General features: G+C 52.9%; 1 protein-coding gene across 1 annotated transcript; it reads right to left on the bottom strand.

Moving 5' to 3' along the window:
• Positions 1-267: 267 nt before the first annotated feature.
• LOC141026069 (uncharacterized) lies at positions 268-6,792 on the bottom strand. Its single transcript, XM_073502025.1, has 3 exons — positions 6,248-6,792; positions 6,130-6,157; positions 268-342 (listed from the first exon to the last, which is right to left on the bottom strand). The coding sequence occupies exons 1-3, from the start codon at positions 6,790-6,792 to the stop codon at positions 268-270; spliced, it is 648 nt and encodes a 215-aa protein (XP_073358126.1).
• Between the last annotated feature and the right edge of the window lie 15,592 nt (positions 6,793-22,384).

Here is a 22,384-nt window from a genome sequence, read left to right as displayed (position 1 = left end):
CGGGCTGATGTATTATTACGGGATAGATTTTCATGATCTGTCCCCGAATTCCTTCCTCAACATATCGGCGTTTATCGTCGTGTGCGAGGCCTTCCTCCGCATCCAACCCCACTTCAGGCTGTGGCTCAAAGTCTTCAACGTAAAGCCGAAGGTGGTGGACGGCCAGCACGCGGAGTGCGGAGGAGCCATGGTGAGGAAGCTACCCAATGTCTCCTGGCCGAAAGGCACTTTTGTGGAGACAGTGAAAGAATGGCAGAGACAATGGTTCTACATCACAGAACCCCGCAGCACCACCTGGGCCGCGGCTGCTGAATTCCGCTCCGGTGCTCCCATGCGACTCACCTCTTGGGTCGAGAAGAGTCCGGACTAGTGTTCACCCAATGAGCTGATAGCGTTGCAGACGCGCGTCCAGAGCATGATAGCCAAGGACATCAAGCTCATATGTGATCCAGGTGATGCTAGTTCGCCGGATTCTCCCATGCCAGCGCAGAGGTTGCCCTCTGTGGGATTTCAATCTGAAGAAGCATCGGACCCTGGTGAGGCTCTTCGAGACCACCCACGAAGATGCCTGGAAGTTGCTCTTTAAGGGCAACGAGAAACCGCCGGCCATGGATTCAGACCGTGGTCACGACTATAAACACCTCGCCAGCGAGGTATGTTACTTTTGACGTATCCCCAACTTAAATGTTTCGAGGATGATGTCTGAGCTTTTATTATTGCCCTTTCAGGACTGGATGGAGAGGGCGAAGCGGATCCAGTGTCCGGCTCCGCTGCTAGAAGAACCGGTCATCCCGCGCCTAGCGAAGATGCTGGTGCCGGCGCCGTATAAGGTGCCGGAGAAGAAGGCCAAGGGGGCCAAGAGTGGCCCCCGTTGCAAGGGCACTCCGGACGTGGCGTCCGAAGACGACGAAGCCCATTCCTCTGTCCCTGAGGACAATGATAAGGAAGAGGAGGACGAAGAGGAAAACATCCCTCCCCCTGAGGAGAGTGTCGGTGTCAAAACCAGCGGATCTCGGGTAGGGGGTCCCGAACTGTGCGTCTAAGGCGGATGGTAACAAGAGGCAGGGGACACGATGTTTACCTAGGTTCGGGCCCTCTCGATGGAGGTAATACCCTAGTTCCTGCTTGATTGATCTTGATGATATGAGTATTACAAGAGTTGATCTACCACGAGATCGTAGAGGCTAAACCCTAGAAGCTAGCCTATGGTATGATTGTTGTTGCCCTACGGACTAAAACCCTCCGGTTCATATAGACACCGGAGGGGGCTAGGGTTACACAGAGTCGGTTACAAGGGAGGAGATCTACATATCCGTATTTCCAAGCTTGCCTTCCACGCCAAGGAGAGTCCCATCCGGAGACGGGTCGAAGTCTTCAATCTTGTATCTTCATAGTCCAACAGTCCGGCCAAAGGATATAGTCCGGCTGTCCGAGGACCCCCTAATCCAGGACTCCCTCAGTAGCCCCTAAACCAGGCTTCAATGACGATGAGTCCGGCATGCAGATTGTCTTCGGCATTGCAAGGCGGGTTCCTCCTCCGAATACCCCACAAAAGATTTTGAACACAAGGATAGTGTCCGGCTCTGCAAAACAAATTCCACATACCATCGTAGAGAGAATAATATTTCCACAAATCTAATCAGCTGACAACTTTTCATGACGTGGCATCACACCATGGCCCGGTCATTATTCGAACCGTTTCCCCCAGCCTGCCACTGCATGTTTCGCGAGGCAGTTTTATTGGCACGTCTTGTCGAAGCAGAGATCGTGTCCCTTTTTCATGGGATTCTCAGCAATACGGGTGTGGGTAACCCAATCAGGCCTGTCGGTATGACTCCTCGATTTAGTGCAAGTTCCAAACGGCCACGCGGAGGACGCTTGATATTCACCCTCTTTATAATGGGGCCAAGGCATGTCTTTTTCTTCTCGTGCTCAATTGAATCCTCCCCCACCCCGAGTTCCAACACCCAAGGCTCAGGCTAGGCGTTTCGGACCTTCCATCATGTCCGGATCCAACCTTCAAGGTCGGTGGATGCCCTCCTCCGTCACAGAGGAGGACATCAAGAGGCTAAGAGAAGCCAGGTATCTGACCGCCGAAGTCGCGCACAGGCTGCCTGCTCGAGGGCAAGTCGTTCCTACTCCCGAGCCCAACGAGAGTGTCGTATTCGTTTCCCACTTCCTCCGAGGGCTTGGCTTTAGTCTAGATCCCTTCGTTAGAGGGCTCATGTTCTATTACGGGCTCGATTTCCATGATCTGGCCCCGGATTCCATCCTTCACATCTCGTCGTTCATCGTCGTGTGTGAGGCCTTCCTCCACGTCACCCACACTTCGGCTTGTGGCTCAAGACCTTTAATGTGAAGCCGAAGATGATTAATGGGCGACACGCAGAATGCGGAGGCGCCATAGTAAGCAAATGCGCCGATGCTCCATGGCCAAAGGGTTCCTTCCCGGAGGTGTCCAGCTTATGGCAACGGGAGTGGTTTTACATCACAGCTCCCCGTGGTACTAAGTGGGTTGCCGCCCCTGCTTTTCACTAGGGTCCCCTGCCACAACTGGCATCATGGGTCAACAAGGGGCTGGACTGGGGGCCAGCAAATGATGTGCCGACATTGCAGAGCCGCATCCGAGATATCCTCGAGAGAGATGTCAGCCTCGTCAAGGTAATGCAAGTCATGCTAGTTCGTCGAGTCCTGCCTTGCAAATGTCGACCTCTCCGTATGTGGGAGTTCAACCCGGAAGGACCGCGAACTATTCAGCACTTCTTCGGCATGACGCATGAAGAGATGTACGGATTGTTCTTCGGATCACAAGTAAAGTGTCCAGACACCATCGAGGATGCGGGTCTGAGCTGCAATCGTCCAGATACCGAAGTAAGTAATTCCGCGGCCGAACATGTTGTCTTTTAATTTGCCACAACATCATTCTAAAAAGTTGCCTTCTGACCAGGGCTAGATCAAAAAGGCGAAGATGATCAGGTGTCCGGCCCCCCTTCCCGAAGGCCCACCAGATCCTGTACTAGCCAGGATGCTTGAGCTTGCGCCTTATCAAGCGCCATCAGGGGAAGATAAAGGGAGGAACAAAGCAGCCGAAAGCGGGCCGCACTCATTATTCATCCAGACCGGGGGAATTAGTGCCTCCGCGAAGGAGGATAACCGGGGAGAAGAATCTAAAATTCCCCCTCCCCAAGGAAGGAAAAGGGCCGCCTCTGAAGAATTGGAAACAACGGCTTTCAAACGAGAGAAGAAACCTTTGTCAGAGGACCCTACCCCGGAGGGCATCCTTACCGCACAGTACCCGCAAGGGGACCAGCCCTCCATCGAGCTGTAAGTAAACAAAAGTGCTTTATAGTAAATATACCCTGCTTCGTTTTTGAGAACAATAACCGAGACATATGTCTTGTAGTTAGGATCGTAGCCCTTCTCGACAGAGTTCGTCTTCAGGGGATCTTCTTCCGGAGATGATGGAGAGCGAAACACCCCCCCGTGCCTCCCCGCCTCATGAAGCGGACGACCCTGAGGTGTCGTCACGGAGGATTTCTCCTGATCCGCCCAGGCCAAAGGGTAACCCTTCGGCCACCCAAAGTTCGGAGTATTCGGCTCCTAAGGAGAGCAACAGAAAGAGTCCGGGGCTGTCCGGTGCGCGATCAGACGTACTGATGAATCTTCCGGAGCAAGCGGCTATCTCAGAAGCGCATCGTACGCTAATGGGTACGGTGGTTGAGAGGATTTCATCCGCCGAAAGCGGGTTGCATGAAGCTTTTATGAGCCTACTGAGAGGCTTTGTGGTACGCAAAGTAATATATATTTTTTGACGGTACCGCACACGCTAAGTGTGCCCTATGCAGATAGTAGCCCCTGAGACCCTGTTTGCTGTCAAAAAATACGGCAAATAGAGGATCATAGTCCCAGGTAATAACCGTGCTGCTTTCATGTGCAGGCGGCTGAGGGTCCGGTTGCTAGCCGGACTGGTGAGTTTGCCGAACTGAAGCGACAACTTGATGCGGCAGATGCCAACATCATGCTTGTAAACAAGCGGCTTGACGAGGCACAGGGTACGTATTCTCCTATGATCAACACATAGTAAGAGGAGCATGATGCTAGTATCTGTAATATGCTGTGACTGCAGATGGGGCTGCCGCCGTGGAGACCCTTCGAGCGGAAGTTGCCCGAACCAAGGAACAAGCCAGGAGGAGTGATGCGGCCGCCCTAAAGGCGGTCGAAGAGCTAAGAGCCGAACAGGCTGCCCATTGCTAGAGCAAAGAGAAAATAGCCAAGATGGATGTTGAGCTGAAAGATGCCGCCGACCGTTATGAGCTTCTTGAAAAGGAAAACCGAACAAAGACGGCGGACCTGGAGAAAGCCACGGTAGCAGCCAAGGAAGCCCGCTCTAAAATCAGAGCGGCGAAGGAGGAGCTACGTCAAGCCGGAAATATCACGGCTGGGAAGCCCTTTTTGTTGCGGACAAAGTTCGGAGATCCTAAGTATGCCCTTCTGGATCAATTATGGAGTTCTGCGGACGCGTACCTGGATTTGGCGGCAAGTGCTGCTGATGCGACCAACTTTTTTGAAGATCAAAAAGATCACGAAGTGGGAAAGTTGTTCTGGTCGCAGTTCAATGCTCCGGCGCGTCCGTTGGTGTTAAATGAGCAAATGGCCGAGTGGGCCGAGCTCCATAGGTTGTCCGGGCTTGCCATGAGGTCTGTTGTGGATCATCTTTGGCCGGAAGGACCAAAGCCGAATAGTTATTTTGGCTTAGTGCAACAATTCCTTGGTGCTGTGCCGCATATCGACGCTGTGAAGAGGTCGGCGTGCATAGAGGGTGCGCGGATGGCTCTTGCCCGTGTCAAGACATACTGGGCAGAGATGGATGCCACCGCTATTGCATCCCAGAGTTCGGCGGTAGGCCGGGTATCGGCCGAGCACTATTTTGAAGAAGTCTTAGAAGGCGCTCGTTTAATAGAGGCTCAATGCTCGAAGAGTATCATGTTCTAGTGACATGTATCCCAATTGTAAGAACAATGTTATTTGAATTATAAAGGTTGTGTTTATACTTTTGCCTGAAAGTATGATTATGCCTCCTGTGCGGTCGTTTATGTATGTATATATATATCCTGAAAGTTTGCAGTTGTCGGCTTCAGCCCCCACGCATATAATGCGGGGGTGTTCGCAAAAGCGCGTCTTCACACTTAATCCAACGTCTTGGTCCATGAAGGAGGTGGTAGCGCGGCGAACGAGGCAATCGGACTATATTGCTTTAACACTTTCACTTAACCATAGGAGTTTGACAGTGGGGCTACGATATAGCCCCTGGTATTTCTGCGGCTATCCGAATACGGTGCGCGTACGTACATGACTGGGGAAACCGGTCCTTCGTTAATGCGGAGGAATCCCGAAGATTCCGATGAGTCATCGAGTGGTTGACCAGTCTCACGCTTTATCATGACAGTCAGTTTTCGGCTTTCTCTACTGAGGTGCTCATCCGGATGAACCAGGGCACAATCGCAGTAGTTCTCCCGATGCCACCTTAGCCGATAGAGCGGAACGTAAGGTAGCAAAAACACGGGAGCTGGGCAAACCCAACATTTGACCAAAGACATGATTCGGAGCTGATGCATATAAGGCCAAACTCGCGACGCCGAACACTCCCTAAGGTATTCGGTCTTTACAACATATACCGGGCTGAGTAGCGCCCTTGATAATGAACCCCAAGTGTCCAGGTACGTGCATTATTCTGACATGGCGAAATGCCAATAACGTCAGCATCCCTCTCGGTTATACTGAGTATCCGGAGGATGTGAAGCAACAAGAGACAGTAAAAAAGGTTTACACAGGGTCTTAATCTAAAAAAGAAACCTTTGAGCGGGGCCCTGCTGCACGTCTGTGCCTGTGTCTCCGTTGTGTCGTACCCTGGAAGGGTGTAGCATGATTATCATCTGCAAAAGAGAAGAACTTAGGTGAAAGTTGTCGTGCAAAAATTGGTTATTCTCAATAAACCAGTAAAATTCAAGATAAGTAAGGTCGAGCCGAACTGTAGTCCTTTTTACATGCGGGAAGCCCCTAGTACCGCCTATGGGGGTATATCCATCAAACCAATCTCATGTTTAACTAAGCTGTTACAGCTAGTGATACGCCGGACTCGTCTAGCCGCGTCCGCGGTCTTGATGACCGATCATTTGTTCTGGTTGGAGAGACCGTTTAGTGTTCGGCTGCTAAAGCCGCCACACGTTCTTCCGCGCGCAAGGAACGCTCAATATTCCCGCTAATTGTGATGATGCCATGTGGACCAGGCATCTTAAGCTTAAGACAAGCGTAATGCAGTACTGCATTAAAATGAGCGAAAGCTGTTCTTCCGAGTAGTGCTTGATAGCCGCTTCGGAATGGAGCGATGTCGAAGGTTAACTTTTCACTTCGGAAGTTGCCGGGAGAACCGAATACAACCTCTAGTACTAGAGAGCCCGTACAGTGGGCCTCTGGGCCTGGTATTATTCCTTTAAAGGTAGTATTACTGTGGCTGATTCTTGTCGGGTCTATCCCCATTTTGCGGACTGTGTTCTGATATATCAGATTAAGACTACTGCCGCCGTCCATGAGGACTTGGGTGAGATGGTATCCGTCAATAATTGGGTCTAGCACCAAGGCAGCCAATCCTCCGTACCGGATACTAGTCAGGTGATCCCTGCGATCAAAAGTGATCGGGCAGGCCGACCAAGGGTTGAACTTAGGGGTGACGGGCTCTACGGCACGTGTGTCTCGGAGTGCATGTTTGCTTCTCCTCTTTGTCACGTGAATCATGTTCACTGTTTTGACCTCTGGTGGGAACTTTTTCTGTCCCCCAGTGTCTTGCTGACGAGGCTCATCCTCGTCTTCGCTTGGTTTCTCCCTCCCCTTGTGTTCGGCGTTTAGCTTACCGGCCTGCTTGAAGACCCAGCATTCTCTGTGGGTGTGATTTGCAGGTTTATCGGAGGTGCCATGAATCTGACATAATTTGTCTAGAATCTTGTTTAGGCTGGACGGTCCATCTCTGTTGCCTTTGAAAAGCTTTTTCCGCTGACCGGGTCGAGAGCCCCTAAATCCAGCGTTTACCGCCGTGTTGTCTGGGCTGTCTTCGTTATTCCGACGCTTGCTTTTATTACGTCGTGGTTTTCCATTACCATCCCTGACTTCAGTTGTGCCTGGGTCGCTGGTGCTACTACGGGCCAGCCAGCTATCTTCGCCCTCGCAAAAGCGGGTCATAAGGCTTGTTAGGGCTGCCATTGTCCTTGGTTTTTCTTGGCCGAGGTGTCTGGCGAGCCATTCGTCTCGGACGCTGTGTTTGAAAGTTGCTAAGGCTTCGGCGTCCGGGCAGTCGACGATTTGGTTCTTCTTAGTGAGAAATCTGTTACAAAGCTTTCGGGCTGACTCTCCGGGCTGCCGAATTATATGACTTAAATCGTCTGCATCCGGAGGTCGGACATAGGTCCCTTGAAAGTTAGCCCTAAAAGCATCCTCAAGCTCCTCCCAACTTCCAATTAAATTTTTAGGGAGGCTCTTCAGCCAGTGCCGAGCTGGTCCTTTCAACTTGAGGGGCAAATATTTGATGGCGTGGAGATCGTCTCCATGAGCCATATGAATATGGAGGATGAAGTCCTCAATCCAGACCCCAGGGTCTGTCGTTCCGTCGTACGCCTCTATGTTCACGGGTTTGAATCCCTCTGGAAATTCGTGATCCAGCACCTCATCGGTGAAACATAGGGGGTGTGCGGCACCCCTGTATTTGGATGTGTCATGGCGTTCTGACGGTTGTAGTGTTCGGTTTTGATTATACGCTGGAGCGCGCTTCCAAGATCCGTAGATGGATCTGGTCACGCCGGCCTTTTGATGTGAGTCCTCGCGTGGATTGTGTGCTAACTTATGTGCGGTCTCGTTAGCCGCTCTATCGCGGCCACGAGGTGGTCGATCCGACCGGTCGGCCGTTTTATTTTTCGGTTGTGTGGGCTCTAAGGCCTCATCATAGAATTCGGGCAACAGCTTGCGCTTTGGATAGCTCTTTGTGTGGCGACTGCCACCATACTTTTCTTCAGTGTCAAGCACTTTGTTCCATCTACTGTTGAGCGTATTCTGCGCGGCCTTAAGCCTTTGCTTCTGCTTCTTTACACTCCTCGCGGTGGCAATAAGCCTTCTACGGAGGTTCTCTTGTTCCAAGTGCCTTTCCGGGATGATGTGTGAATCGTCGTCCGGACTGTTTTCCTCTCCAGAGAGAGGTTGATGAGCTTTATCCTCGGCGTCGCCATGATCGGATAGCGGCTCTGTACTATGTTCGCCGTCCACTGGTTCGTCATGTTCTGTTGTTGGGTCTGTGTGGTCGTCGTTTCCTTTGGAGTCGACCGGGGTGTTATTTTTTCTTGCGTTGTCATCGCTGTTCTTGTCGAGGCGGGATTTGGAGCGGCGCCTACGCCATCGCTTTGGTTGCTTCTCGAGGGAGCTATCCTTTGCTGCATCCTTCCGTTCCTCGTCATTGTTTTCTTTGGGTGTATCCACCATATATATATCGTGCAATGAAGTGGCTGTCCAGCGCCCTGTGGGCGGTGGTTCCTGTTCCTCTCCTGCATCGTCGTCCATACCGTCGATGTCTTCAGAGCCGAAGTCGAGCATGTCAGTTAAATCGTCGATGGTGGCTACTAAGTGGGTGGTGGGTGGGGAGCGAATTTCTTCGTCGTCCGCATCCCATTCTAGTCGGACATAGTTCGGCGAAGGGTCTCCTGACAGGGAGAGTCACCTCACCGAGTTTAGCACGTCGCCAAAAGGCGAGTGCTGAAAGATATCCGCGGAGGTAAACTCCATGATCGGTGCCCAATCGGATTCGATAGGCACGGACGCCGGCGGCTCAGAGTCCATGGCCGGGGACGAATCCAATGGTTCGGCAACACGGGTCTCGGAGGAGGTGAAGTCAGTATTCGGCTCTATCGCCGCTGAGTGTGCGGCCTCCGTGGCGGGGTCCATCCACCCGTCCTTAGATGGCGCAATTTGTTCCGGATTGAGGGCCGGAGTAGTTGCAGGTGTGATCTCCCGAACACTGTCCGACAGCAGAGCTAAATCGTGCTCGTCGTGATTGTGCGGCACACCTGACATGGGCTCAAATCCGTCGAAGATCAAGTCTCCGCGGATGTCGACAGTATAGTTCAAGTTTCCAAACCTGACCTGATGGCCAGGAGCGTAGCTCTCGATCTGCTCCAGATGGCCAAGCGAGTTGGCCCGCAGTACGAAGCCGCCGAATACGAAGATTTGTCCGGGGAGGAAAACCTCACCCTGGATCGCATCGTTGCCGATGATCGAAGGAGCCATCAAGCCTTATGGTGACGGCACAGTGGAACTCTCAATGAAAGCACCAATGTCGGTGTCAAAACCGGCGGATCTCGGGTAGGGGGTCCCGAACTGTGCGTCTAAGGCGGATGGTAACAGGAGGCGGGGGACACGATGTTTACCCAGGTTCGGGCCCTCTCGATGGAGGTAATACCCTACTTCCTGCTTGATTGATCTTGATGATATGAGTATTACAAGAGCTGATCTACCACGAGATCGTAGAGGCTAAACCCTAGAAGCTAGCCTATGGTATGATTGTTGTTGTCCTACGGACTAAAACCCTCCAGTTTATATAGACACCGGGGGGGGCTAGGGTTACACAGAGTCGGTTACAAGGGAGGAGATCTACATATCCGTATTGCCAAGCTTGCCTTCCACGCCAAGGAGAGTCCCATCTGGACACGGGTCGAAGTCTTCAATCTTGTATCTTCATAGTCCAACAGTCCGGCCAAAGGATATAGTCCGGCTGTCTGAGGACCCCCTAATCCAGGACTCCCTCAGAGAGGAGGAAGAAGAGGGCGGCTTCGGGGCGTCTGGAAGCAGAAACGCCCAAGAAGGGGAAGGGTGTCCCAGCGGTCAATACCGCGTGGGATGTTGACAGTAGTCCGGAACGACGCCCCCGCACTAAGCCCCAGGCCGCATCGTAAGTCTCGTTCATGCGGACATCCAACCTTTTCTCTTCATTATTTTAACATAGTGAACTATACTATTCCAGTCCGGCCGGCGACCTTATCCAGCGATCCTCCTCCGGAGGTTCGTTGGCTCCGTCGGAGATGGCGAGAATGTCGCCACTGCCTGCTTATTCCCCCGGGGCCAGGGACGACACGGTGGTGTTGTCCCGGAGGGCCGCTCCGAACCGGGGAGGAGCCCAGGACGTTGTCCGGGAGGCGCCACAAGGCGAGACCTCCACTGCCGGACACACGGGGGAACTGTGCCCCATGGAGACCGGCGAAGAGGGCCGCATCCAGTTCGGCCCTCGGCCGAATACGATTCCGGAGACTCATACGGCTCCGGAGTCAGGCGAGCAGCCCCCTTTGAAAGAGGGGGTTGCGCCGCTCCCACCGGTGGCCCCCGTCCATCCAGGGGCGCCGGATAACCTGATGGAGGCGCTACGAGGCGCCTCCGTCGTGGACGAGCATCGTATCCTTATGGGTGCGGTGATCGAGAAGGTTCAGTCTGCCAAGAGCGGACTGAACGAGGCCTGGAGTAACCTGTTGACAGGTTTTGAGGTAAGAAAGAGAAAAAAACCATGTAGACCGTAGCCCCTGAGACATTGTCTGGTGTTCAGCAAGAAGAACCGGACAGAGGATCCATCCTTACTTATAGGAGACTAACTGAATATGTATCAATAAACAGGCGTCACTGTTGGCCGCAACCTCGCATGCTGCCGAGGTCTCTAAACTGAAGCAGAGGCTGGAGCGGACCGAGAACGAGCTCGGCGAGGTTAAAATTCGGCTCTAGGAGAAGCAAGGTGAATGACGACTTGCTTATATGTTCGGAAAATAATAAGCGATGTATACTGACAGCGGTGTCCTGATATGTGCAGGAGCCGCTGAGGGAGTCCGGGATTAGGGGGTCCTCGGATAGCCAGACTATATCCAATGGCCGGACTGTTGGACTATGAACATACAAGATTGAAGACTTCGACCCGTGTCCTGATGGGACTCCCTTGGCGTGGAAGGCAAGCTTGGCAATACGGATATGTACATATCCTCCCTTGTAACCGACTCTGTGTAACCCTAGCCCCCTCCGGTGTCTATATAAACCGGAGGGTTTAGTCTGTAGGACAACAACAATCATACCATAGGCTAGCTTCTAGGGTTTAGCCTCTACGATCTCATGGTAGATCAACTCTTGTAATACTCACATCATCAATATCAATCAAGCAGGAAGTAGGGTATTACCTCCATCGAGAGGGCCCAAACCTGGGTAAACATCGTGTCCCCCGCCTCCTGTTACCATCCGCCTTAGACGCAAAGTTCGGGACCCCCTACCCGAGATCTGCCGGTTTTGACACCGACATTGGTGCTTTCATTGAGATTTCCACTGTGCCGTCACCATAAGGCTTTATGGCTCCTTCGATCATCGGCAACAATGCGATCCAGGGTGAGGTTTTCCTCCCCGGACAAATCTTCGTATTCGGCGGCTTCGTACTGCGGGCCAACTCACTTGGCCATCTGGAGCAGATCGAGAGCTACGCCCCTGGCCATCAGGTCAGGTTTGGAAACTTGAACTATACTGTCGACATCCGCGGAGACTTGATCTTCGACGGATTCGAGCCCATGTCAGGTGCGCCACACAATCACGATGAGCATGATTTAGCTCTGCTGTCGGACAGTGTTCGGGAGATCACACCTGCAACTACTCCGGCCCTCAATCCGGAACAAATTGCGCCATCTGAGGACGGGTGGATGGACCCCGCCACGGAGGCCGCACACTCAGCGGCGATAGAGCCGAATACTGACTTCACCTCCTACGAGACCCGTGTTGCCGAACCATTGGATTCGTCCACGGCCATGGACGCCAAGCCGCGTGCGTCCGTGCCCATCGAATCCGATTGGGCACCGATCATGGAGTTTACCTCCGCGGACATCTTCCAGCACTCGCCTTTTGGCGACGTGCTAAACTCGTTGAAGTCTCTCTCCCTGTCAGGAGACCCATGGCCGAACTATGTCCGGCTAGAATGGGATGTGGACGACGAAGAAATTCGCTCCCCACCCACCACCCACTTAGTAGCCACTGTCGACGACTTAACCGACATGCTCGACTTCGGCTCCGAAGACATCGACGGTATGGACGATGATGCAGGAGACGAACAAGAACCACCGCCCACAGGGCGCTGGACTGCCACCTCATCGTATGCCATATACATGGTGGACACCCCCAAAGAGGGGGATGGCGATAAGACAACGGAGGATAATCCCTCCAAGAAGCAATCCAAGCACCGACGTCAGCGGCGCCGCTCTAAGTCTCGCCATAGCAAAAGCAGCGATACCGGCACAAGAGACAATAACGCTCCGGATAGTGCCGAAGACGACGATAATCCCCTCCAGCCAGACCTCGAGCGGGAGGATGAACAAGCTAGCCCTCCGGAACAGGCAGCAAACGGAGAATCAGAGGATGACAATTACATGCCTCTCTCCGAAGACGAGGTCAGCCTCGGCGACGAAGAATTTATCGTGCCTGAGGATCCCGTCGAGCAGGAGCGCTTCAAGCGCCGGCTTATAGACACAGCAAACAGCCTGAATAAAAAGCAACAACAGCTTCGAGCTGATCAAGATCTGCTAGCGGATAGATGGACTGAAGTCCTGGCAGCCAAGGAATACGAACTCGAGCGACCAACCAAGAGTTACCCAAAGCGCAGGTTGCTACCCCAACTCGAGGAGGAAGCATTGAAACCTACATCACCAGTGTATGATGCGGCTGATCGGCCACCTCGTGGCCGAGACAGAGAGGCATATCAGCCCGAAGTCCAGCCTGCACCCCGCCGCCATTCAAACAAAAATACCAAGGCCCGGGGCAACACACGGGACCTGCGAGACGTATTGGAAAACAAAGCAAAACATGCAAGATCGATCTACGGATCACGGGGTCGCGCCCCAACGCGTGACGATGATCGTCACACCGGATACGCTAAAAGCAAATCCGGCCGGGCCGAATATAGCGGACAAGACTCGTATGAACTGCGTCGTGATATAGCCCGGCACAGAGGCGCTGCACACCCCCTATGCTTCACTGATGAAGTAATGGATCACGAATTCCCAGAGGGTTTTAAACCCGTAAACATCGAATCATATGATGGTACAACAGATCCCGTAGTATGGATCGAGGATTTCCTCCTCCACATCCACATGGCTCGCGGTGATGATCTACATGCCATCAAGTACCTCCCACTAAAACTCAAAGGACCAGCTCGGCATTGGCTGAATAGCTTGCCTGCAGACTCCATTGGCAGTTGGGAGGATTTGGAAGATGCATTCCTTGACAACTTCCAGGGCACTTATGTGCGACCACCTGATGCTGATGACTTGAGCCATATAACTCAGCAGCCAGGGGAATTGGCCAGGCAATTCTGGACACGGTTCCTAACTAAGAAAAACCAAATTGTTGACTGTCCGGATGCAGAGGCCTTAGCGGCATTTAAGCATAACATCCGGGACGAGTGGCTCGCCCGGCACCTCAGCCAGGAGAAGCCAAAGTCCATGGGTGTAGAGGCCCATTGCACGGGCTCAATCACACTGGAAGTGGTCTTCGGATCTCCAGACAACTTCCGAAGCGAGGAGTTAATCTTCGATATCGTCCCGTTCCGCAGTGGCTATCACTCACTGCTCGGGCGAACCGCATTTGCCAGATTCAATGCGGTACCGCATTATGCATACCTCAAGCTCAAAATGCCAGGACCTCGTGGGGTTATAACAGTCAATGGAAACACAGAACGCTCGCTCCGCACGGAGGAGCACACTGCGGCCCTCGCAGCAGAGGCACAAAGCAGCCTTTTAAGGCAAACCGCCAATTCGGCGATAAAGCCCCCGGATACCTTCAAGCGAGTCCGGATTAACCTGCAACAGGATCGCCTGGCATGTTCAGAGCTCTCCTAGCAATTCGGCCCCCGTCCTAGTCCCAGTCAAGCGACGAAATCTGTGCCGCGCGTACATAATTACGCACTAAAAATACCATGGGCATAGGCGGGGGCACGACCAGGGCATGTCCCACAATGCGGCTCAACCGCCCCAGGGGCTGTATATCTTGATCATTTTCTTTCTTTCAGGACCTTACTCTCTGGAAGCCCTTTTCGGCAGTCTGATTGCTGGACACATTACGGGAAGGAAAAACCAAGGAGGCAAGAAGCTAAGACGTACAAGGGAATCCCCAGGTGGTCTCTGATAACGATCGAAGTACCCGTTTTAAATACCCATACGCAACTTGCCCTTGGATAGGACATGTCAAATAGTCCTATTTTTTGCTTATTGCACTACTTGTACCCATACGCTTCGACGTATTATTTAATAACAATGCATAGATTTAGTCTATTATTGCATTAACCTTTTTTCATTGTCTGCTTATTTACGACAAATTGCACCCATACATTCTGGTACGACCAGTGCGTCAGGGGCTTCAGTACACCCCATAATACGGCGTGAGAAGTCCGAACACTTTTGACAGTGCGGCACCCCGAACTTATAGCATTATATGCATCAGCTCCGAATCATGTCTTGGGTCAATAGTTGGGTTTGCCTGACTCCCATGTTTTGGTACCTTACGTTCCGCAATATCAGCTAAGGTAGCGCTGGGAGAACTACTGCGATTGTGTCCCGGTTCTTTCGGACGAGCACCTCAGTAGAGAAAGCCGAAAACTGACTGTCATGATAAGGCGAGAGCTGGTCGCTGTTCGAGAGGTATCAAGTCCTTAAAGACTTTTTCCGCTTCGGGCGAGGAGTCGGCCTTGCCCAACTTAGGCGTATATAGCGCCACAAATTCGGCCTTCCGAATACTAGGGGCTTCGCCAAAATTTAAAATTGTAGACTTCTATGGCTAAGTGAGAGTGATAAAGCCTTATAGTCCGATTGCCTGGTTCGCTGTGCTGAACACCTCCCTCGAAGGACCCAAAATTGGGATAAAGAGTGCTCAGATTTATCCCGAACACCTCAGTACTAGTTACATGGGGGCAGAAGCCGACGACTGGCCAACTCTCAGATTTTATAAACGGCCGCACAGAAGGTAATATTTTAAATTCACAAGCGTTGCATAGCGCAAATGAACTCGTTTCACATTACAGGATCACATGAGTACATTTATTCAAATATTACATCCTCAGCACATTCCTCCGCCACAAGGCGAGAACCCTTCAGGACACTTTCATAATACTTTTCGGGGTGGCGATGCTCCTTGCCCTCCGCCGGCCCCTCCTTCACTAGCTTTTCGGCGTCCAGCTTCGCCCAGTGCACCTTCGCCCGGGCAAAAGCCCTATGCGCACCCTCGATGCAGACGGACCGCTTTATGACTTCAAGCCGTGGGCAGGCATTCACAAGCCGCCTCACCAGACCGAAGTAGCTATCAGGCAGGGTCTCGCCAGGCCACATCCGGACTATAAGACCCTTCATGGCCTGTTCGGCCACCTTGTGGAGCTCGACCAGTTGCTTCAGCTGGTCGCCCAAGGGCATTGGGTGTTCGGTCTCAGTATACTGAGACCAGAACAACTGCTCCGTCGAGCTCCCCTCCTCAGCCCGATAGAACTCTGCGGCATCCGACACACCGCGGGGCAGATCCGTGAACGCTCCTGGAGAGCTCTGAACTCGGGTAAGTAAAAAGAAAGTTTTCTTCACATGCTTGCTTTGCATAATGAATGCCTTACCCGCTGCTCTCTTCTTAACCACCTCAATTTCCCGGAGGGCCTTTTGGGCTTCGGCCTTGGCATGCTGTGCGCTTTCGAGGGCCTTCGCAAGCTTGGACCCTTGCATCTTAGAGTCACGCTCCAAGGACTCGTGCTTTTCGGTGAGAGCCTGGAGCTCTTGCTGCACCTCGCCTACTCGGGCTTCTTGCTTTTCTCGCTCGATGCGCTCCTTGGCCGCTTTGTCTTCGGCCTCGGATAGCGCCTTCTGCAGGGCCGCCACTTTGGTCGTGGCCCCTAGCAAAATTCATGATGATCCTATTATTCCAAAAACAAATTTTTCTTTATCAATATTCAGACAGGGTGTCACTTACCTTTGTTCTCTTCGAGCTGCCTCTTGGCAAGGCCGAGCTCTTCCTTGGACCGCTCAAGGTCCCGCTTCAGTGCGGCGACCTCCGCAGTACGTGCGGCAGCGGCTAGCAGTGAAGCCTGCATATGCACATAGACATATTTCGATTAGACTCCTGCGGTTATTATTTGATCCTCTTTTCGGCCTTTCTTCGCGAATGCCAAACAGAGCATCAGGGGCTACTGTCTATGCGGTAACATTCTCTTATAATCTGGTTACTTACCTCAAAGCTTGTTAGGAGGCTGACACAGGCTTCAGTCAGTTCACTCTTGGCGGACTGAACCTTCTTGACCACCGCACTCATGATAGTGCGGTGCTCTTCATCAATGGAAGCGTCGCGAAGCGCTTCCAACAAGTTGTCCGATGCCTCTGGTTGGACAGAGGTCATCAGCACAGACGGCTCGCCCCCCTTAGTGAGGGGTCGCTTGACAGAGTCCGGAACCACTGGAGGTTCCGGTACAGTATTCGGCTGGGGGCCAAACTTGCTGCCCCCGCCATTGGAGCCCTTGGGAGTTTTGCTCCCCTTGCGCCCAGCATCCGGAATGTCGCCTTGAGGCGCCTCCAGGACTACCTCCCCTTGGTTCGGTGCCCTTTGAGACAACACCTCGACATCGTCCGTAGGGCGGGGGGAGGAGGCGGGCGGGGGCGAATCGCTATTCATCTTCGATTGGCCCAAAGACTCCTCCGAAGAGGATACGTCGATGCGGGCTCGGGATGGACTGCATGATCATGTTCGGCATGATGAGAAACAACAAAACGAAACATACCAGAATTATTATGGTATCCGAATACTTACGACTTCGCCAGGGGCTTATCCCTGGGCAGCCACTCGTCGTCGCTGTAGGTGGCGGTTGTGGAGTTGTCCGGAAGGAGGGTCCTTCCCTTCTTGGACCCTTCGGCCGCCCCAGCCGGGGCGGCCTTCCTTTTCATGTCTCCCCCGGCTGGGGGGGAGAACTTTCCTCTTCTTCCTCCTCGTTTTCGTGGGAGGAGTGCGCCTCGGTGCTTTCGGACGATGAGTCCGATATAACCTTGCGCCGGAGACCCTTCCTGGTCCCCGTGGCCTTCTTCTTGGCCTTCTTCTCCGGCACCTCATAAGGTGCCGGAACCAGCATCTTCGTTAGGAGAGCATCCTCTGGATCTTCGGGCAGGGGAGCCGGACAATCGATCTGCTCCGCTGTCACTACCCAGTCCTGTTAAATGGCGTGGAGGCTTAGACCCCGCGCGTAGTTATACTGGGGAAATGAACATCTTATAAGATATAAAAGACTTAGCGGATTAGCAGGGCGCTTTGCGCTGAGTCCGCGGTCCTCGGTAAGGGGAGGAGGTACCTCGGCGCCCTTGAACAGCACCTTCCAGACGTCCTTGTGCGTCGTGTCGAAGAGCTCTCGCATCGTCTGGTGCTCGGCCGGGTCGAACTCCCACAAATTGAATGTCCGTCTTTGACACGGGATGATCCGGCGGAAGAGCATGACTTGGACCACGTTGACGAGCTTGATTTTCTTGCTCATCATGTTTTTGATGCATGTATGGAGTCCGGTCAGCTCTACCGGGGAACCCCAGGATAGGCCCTTCTCTTTCCAGGAGGTGAGCCGCATGGGGATTCCGGATCGAAATTTGGGGGCCACCACCCAGTTGGTGTCGCGCGGCTCGGTGATGTAGAACCATCCCGATTGCCACCCCTTTATGGTCTCCATATAGGAGCCTTCGAGCCAGGTGACATTGGGCATTTTGCCCACCATGGCGCCTCCGCACTCCGCTTGCTGGCCGACCACCACCTTCGGTTTAACATTGAAGGTCTTTAGCCACATGCCAAAGTGGGGCTTGATGCGGAGGAAGGCCTCTCACACGACGATAAACGCCGAGATGTTGAGGATGAAATTGGGGGCTAGATCGTGAAAATCCAGCCCGTAGTAGAACATGAGCCCGTGGACAAACGAGTGGAGGGCAAATCCCAGTCCGCGGACGAAGTGGGTAAGGAAAACCACCCTCTCATGGGATTCTGGAGTAGGGATGATCTGCCCCGCATCTGGCAGCCGGTGCGCGATATCCGCGGCCAGATATCCGGCTACCCGCAGCTTTGTGATGTTCTCCTCCGTAACGGAGGAGACCATCCACTTGCCTCCCGCTTCGGACATGCTTGGAGTGGTTTGAGGAGAAAAACACGAACTTGGGCGCTGGAGCTCGAGTGCGCAAGAATGGATGAGCAAGGAGGAAGAAGGCGTGGGTGAAAGGGTGAATCCTTGTCCCTTTATAAGGGCGGAATAGGCTATGTGCCTCCCCACCTACCTGGTAAACTCGCTATTCCCCAAACGCCGTAATTGATGGTGCGGTTGGGTTGCCCACACCCGTATTGATGAGAATCCCGTGATAAGGGGACACGATCTCTGCTTCGACAAGACGTGCCAAGGAAACCGCCTCGCGATATGTGCAGTGGCTGGTTGTGAAAAACGGTTCAAATAATGACCGGGCCGTCGTGTGATGTCATGCTGCAAAATATGTCAGCAGATTAGATTGGCGGAAATATTATTCTCTCTACGGTGGTATGTGGAATTTGTTTTGCAGAGCCGGACACTATCCTTGTGTTCAAAATCTTCTATGGAGTATTCCGAGGAGGAACCCACCTTGCAATGCCGAAGACAAACTGCGCGCCGGACTCATCGTCATTGAAACCTGGTTCAGGGGCTACTGGGAGTCCGGGATTAGGGGGTCCTCGGACAACCGGACTATATCCTTTGGCCGGATTGTTGGACTATGAAGATACAAGATTGAAGACTTCGACCCATGTCCGGAGGGGACTCTCCTTGGCGTGGAAGGCAAGCTTGGCAATACGGATATGTAGATCTCCTCCCTTGTAACCGACTCTGTGTACCCCTAGCCCCCTCCGGTGTCTATATAAACCGGAGGGTTTAGTCCGTAGGACAACAACAATCATACCATAGGCTAGCTTCTAGGGTTTAGCCTCTATGATCTCGTGGTAGACCAACTCTTGTAATACTCATATCATCAAGATCAATCAAGCAGGAAGTAGGGTATTACCTCCATTGAGAGGGCCGAACCTGGGTAAACATCGTGTCCCCCGCCTCCTGTTACCATCCGCCTTAGACGCACAGTTCGGGACCCCCTACCCAAGATCCACCGGGTTTGATACCGATGGCCGCGACCGAGGTTGAGGCCCTGAGGAAGGCCCTGGGCGAGGCCGAGGAGAAGGCTGTCCAGCAGCAAGACGCCCGTAAGAAGCTCGAGGCCCGGGTCAAAGAAGTCCAGCAGGAGCTCCAGGATGCGGTTAAAAAATGTGAGACCTTGGAGAATGATGCGTCGGCTCAAGGGGCCGAACTCACCAAGGCTCGTCAGAGCGCGGAGACTGCACGGAATGAGGCCCAGGCCGCCCTCCAGGAGATCCAGGAGGCCAAGAAGATCACGGCGGGTAAGGCTTTTAAGATGCAAAGCAAGTATGCGGAGAAGCAGTACCTTTTACTAACCCGGGTTCGGAGTTCCCAAGGGGCCTTCGCTGATTTACCATGCAGTGTATCGAACGCCGTGGGGTTCTACCGAGCCGGAGGAGGGGGTTCTACGGAGAAGCTCTTCTGGTCGCAATATGCGGTGTCAGAGCCTCCCGTGTCCTTCACCGATCAGCTGAAACAGCTGGTGGAGCTGCACAGGGTGTCCGAATTAGCCATGAAGGATTTGACAATCCGGCTATGACCAGCCGAAGCTATGACTGGCAGCTACTTCGGACTTGTGAGGCGGATGGTGAGAGCCTGTCCTCGGCTGGACGTCGTCAAGCGCTCCGCCTGTATTGAAGGTGCCCGTATGGCCTTCGCTCGCTGTAAGATGTGGTGGGCGAAGATGAACGCCGTTGAAGTTGCCAGCGGGCCGCCGGAGGGCAAGGAGCACCGCACACCCGAGCGATATTTTGCGGATGTCGTAGAAGGGTCTCGACTTGTAGCGGCGCAATGTTCGCAGGACATTGTATTTGAATGAATGTATTTCATGTTGCTTTTACCTTGTATTATGAAAAACAAAGCCTGTTTTTGTAATGTAATTTTATTATGCTTTCAATTGTTTCCTCCTGTGCGGCCGTGTTGCATGTAATCTGAGGGTTGGCCAGTCGTCGGCTTCTGCCCTCACGTAGGTAGTACGGAGGTGTTCGGGATGGAATCTAAACAATCTTGATCCAATTACATGGTCCTTGAAGGAGTTGTTTAGCGCAATGAACAAGGCAATCAGACTATACGGCTTAAAACGCCCTCACTTAGCCATAGGAGTTTTATAATAAAGCATGGGCGCAGCCCCTGGTTTAAACCAGAGTGTTGTCAGCATCTGATCGGGAAGTGCCGATCTCTCGCATAACGCGGAAAAAATCTCCAACGATTTGTAACCCTCGAACAACTGACCGGCTCTCGCCATATCATGCAGTCAGTTTTCGGCTTTCTCTACTGAGGTGCTCATCTGGTCAAGGCCAGGGCACAATCGCAGTAGTTCTCCCTTTACTACCCTAGCCGATTCAGCGGAACGTAGGGTAGCAAGCACAGGAGCCGGGCAACCCAACTATTGACCAAAGACATGATTCGGAGCCAATGCATATAATGCTAAATTCAGGGTGCCGAACTTATCTATAAGAAGTGTTCGGACTTTGCTGCCGTATTATGGGACGATGTGGGAGCCCTTGGCGAATATGAGACGTACCAGATTGTACGGATGTGATCAATAAGCAAATCGAAATAAAAATGAAGTAAGAAACGAAAACCACAGAAACTGGGTCGCAAACCATTTTCATTATAACTGTATGGATACGTCAAGGCATATCCTGTACAAAAAGTGCAATAAGCATCCGGGCTATTTAACATGCCGGAATTAAGAGGGCGCAGCGTGCGGGTCCTGAGAAATAAGTAGAAATACCGTCAAGAAGAACGTGTAGAGGTTACCCTACGCACTTATGCTGCTTGCCGTCTTTGTATGTCGATCCTTCAAAAGGACTGGTTATCAGGCGTACGGGAAAAAGAACCTGAAACAAAAGGAAAAAGGGAAGTATGTGTGAGTCCGGGGTCGGTCAAGCCGTACTATGGAACACAAGCTGTGCCTCCGTCGATGCCCATGGGATTTTGAGTGCGTGATTATGTGTGCGTGGTACGAGTGCCACTACTTGATCAGGGCTGGGATGGAGGCCGAATTGCTAGTCTAGCTCTTGACGGGCCGAGTTGTCCTGTTGCAGCGTAGTCCGGACCTTCTTGACGGTGTCCATGGGCTCGGCAACCGGATTGCGGATCTGTTTGAAAAGGCCGTTCTGTACTTCTGCTGCTAGGGCGGCGGTGTGCTCCTCTGTACGAAGGGAGCGTTCCGTATTTCCATTAACTGTTATGACGCCGCGTGGACCGGGCATCTTGAGCTTGAGGTAAGCATAGTGTGGGACCGCGTTGAATCTAGCAAACACGGTTCGTCCGAGCAGTGTGTGGTAGCCACTGCGGAAGGGGACGATATCGAAGATTAACTCTTTGCTTCGGAAGTTATCCGGAGAACCGAAGGCCACCTCCAGCGTGATTGAGCCCGTGCAGCGGGCCTCAACGCCTGGTATGGCTCCTTTAAAGGTAGTCTTTGTGGGCTTGATTCGTGAGGGATTAATGCCCATCTTCCGTGCTGTATCCTGGTAGAGCAGGTTGAGGCTGCTTCCACCATCCATCAGGACTCGTGTTAGGCGGAATCCCTCGATGATTGGGTCAAGGACCAATGCGGCCGAACCGCCATGGCGGATACTAGTTGGATGATCTCGACGATCGAAGGTGATCAGAAATGACGACCACGGATTGAATTTTGGGGCGACAGGCTCTACCGCGTAGACGTCCCTGAGTGCCCGCTTGCGCTCCTTTCTAGGGATGTGCATGGCGTATATCATGTTCACCATTTTTACTTGAGGGGGAAATTTCTTCTACCCCCCGGTGTTCGGCTGCTGGGGCTCTTCGTCCTCACTTTGTGATCCCTTTTCTTTGTTTTCGGCATTTAACTTGCCAGCCTGTTTGAAGACCCAACAATCTCTGTTGGTGTGATTGGCTTGTTTGTCTGGGGTGCCGTGTATCTGGCACGGACGGTCGAGTATGCGGTCCAGGCTGGAGGGTCCCTCGTTGTTCCTCTTGTAGGGCTTCTTCCGCTGGCCGGACTTGGAGCCGCTGAATCCGGCGTTCACTGTGGTGTCGTCGGTGTTATCGCCATTGCTTCGGCGTTTGTGTCTATTGCGCCGGAGCTTGCCAGTGCTGTTCTTGGCCTCAGAGGGGCCTGCCTTGTTGGCTGTGCTTTTGCTTCGGGCCAGCCAGCTG

Source organism: Aegilops tauschii, chromosome 6 (assembly GCF_002575655.3).
Source record: "Aegilops tauschii subsp. strangulata cultivar AL8/78 chromosome 6, Aet v6.0, whole genome shotgun sequence".
In the NCBI taxonomy this organism is placed as follows: Eukaryota; Viridiplantae; Streptophyta; class Magnoliopsida; order Poales; family Poaceae; genus Aegilops; species Aegilops tauschii.
Note: the sequence above shows the minus strand (reverse complement) of the source record. Positions and strands in the feature narration are given on the sequence as shown.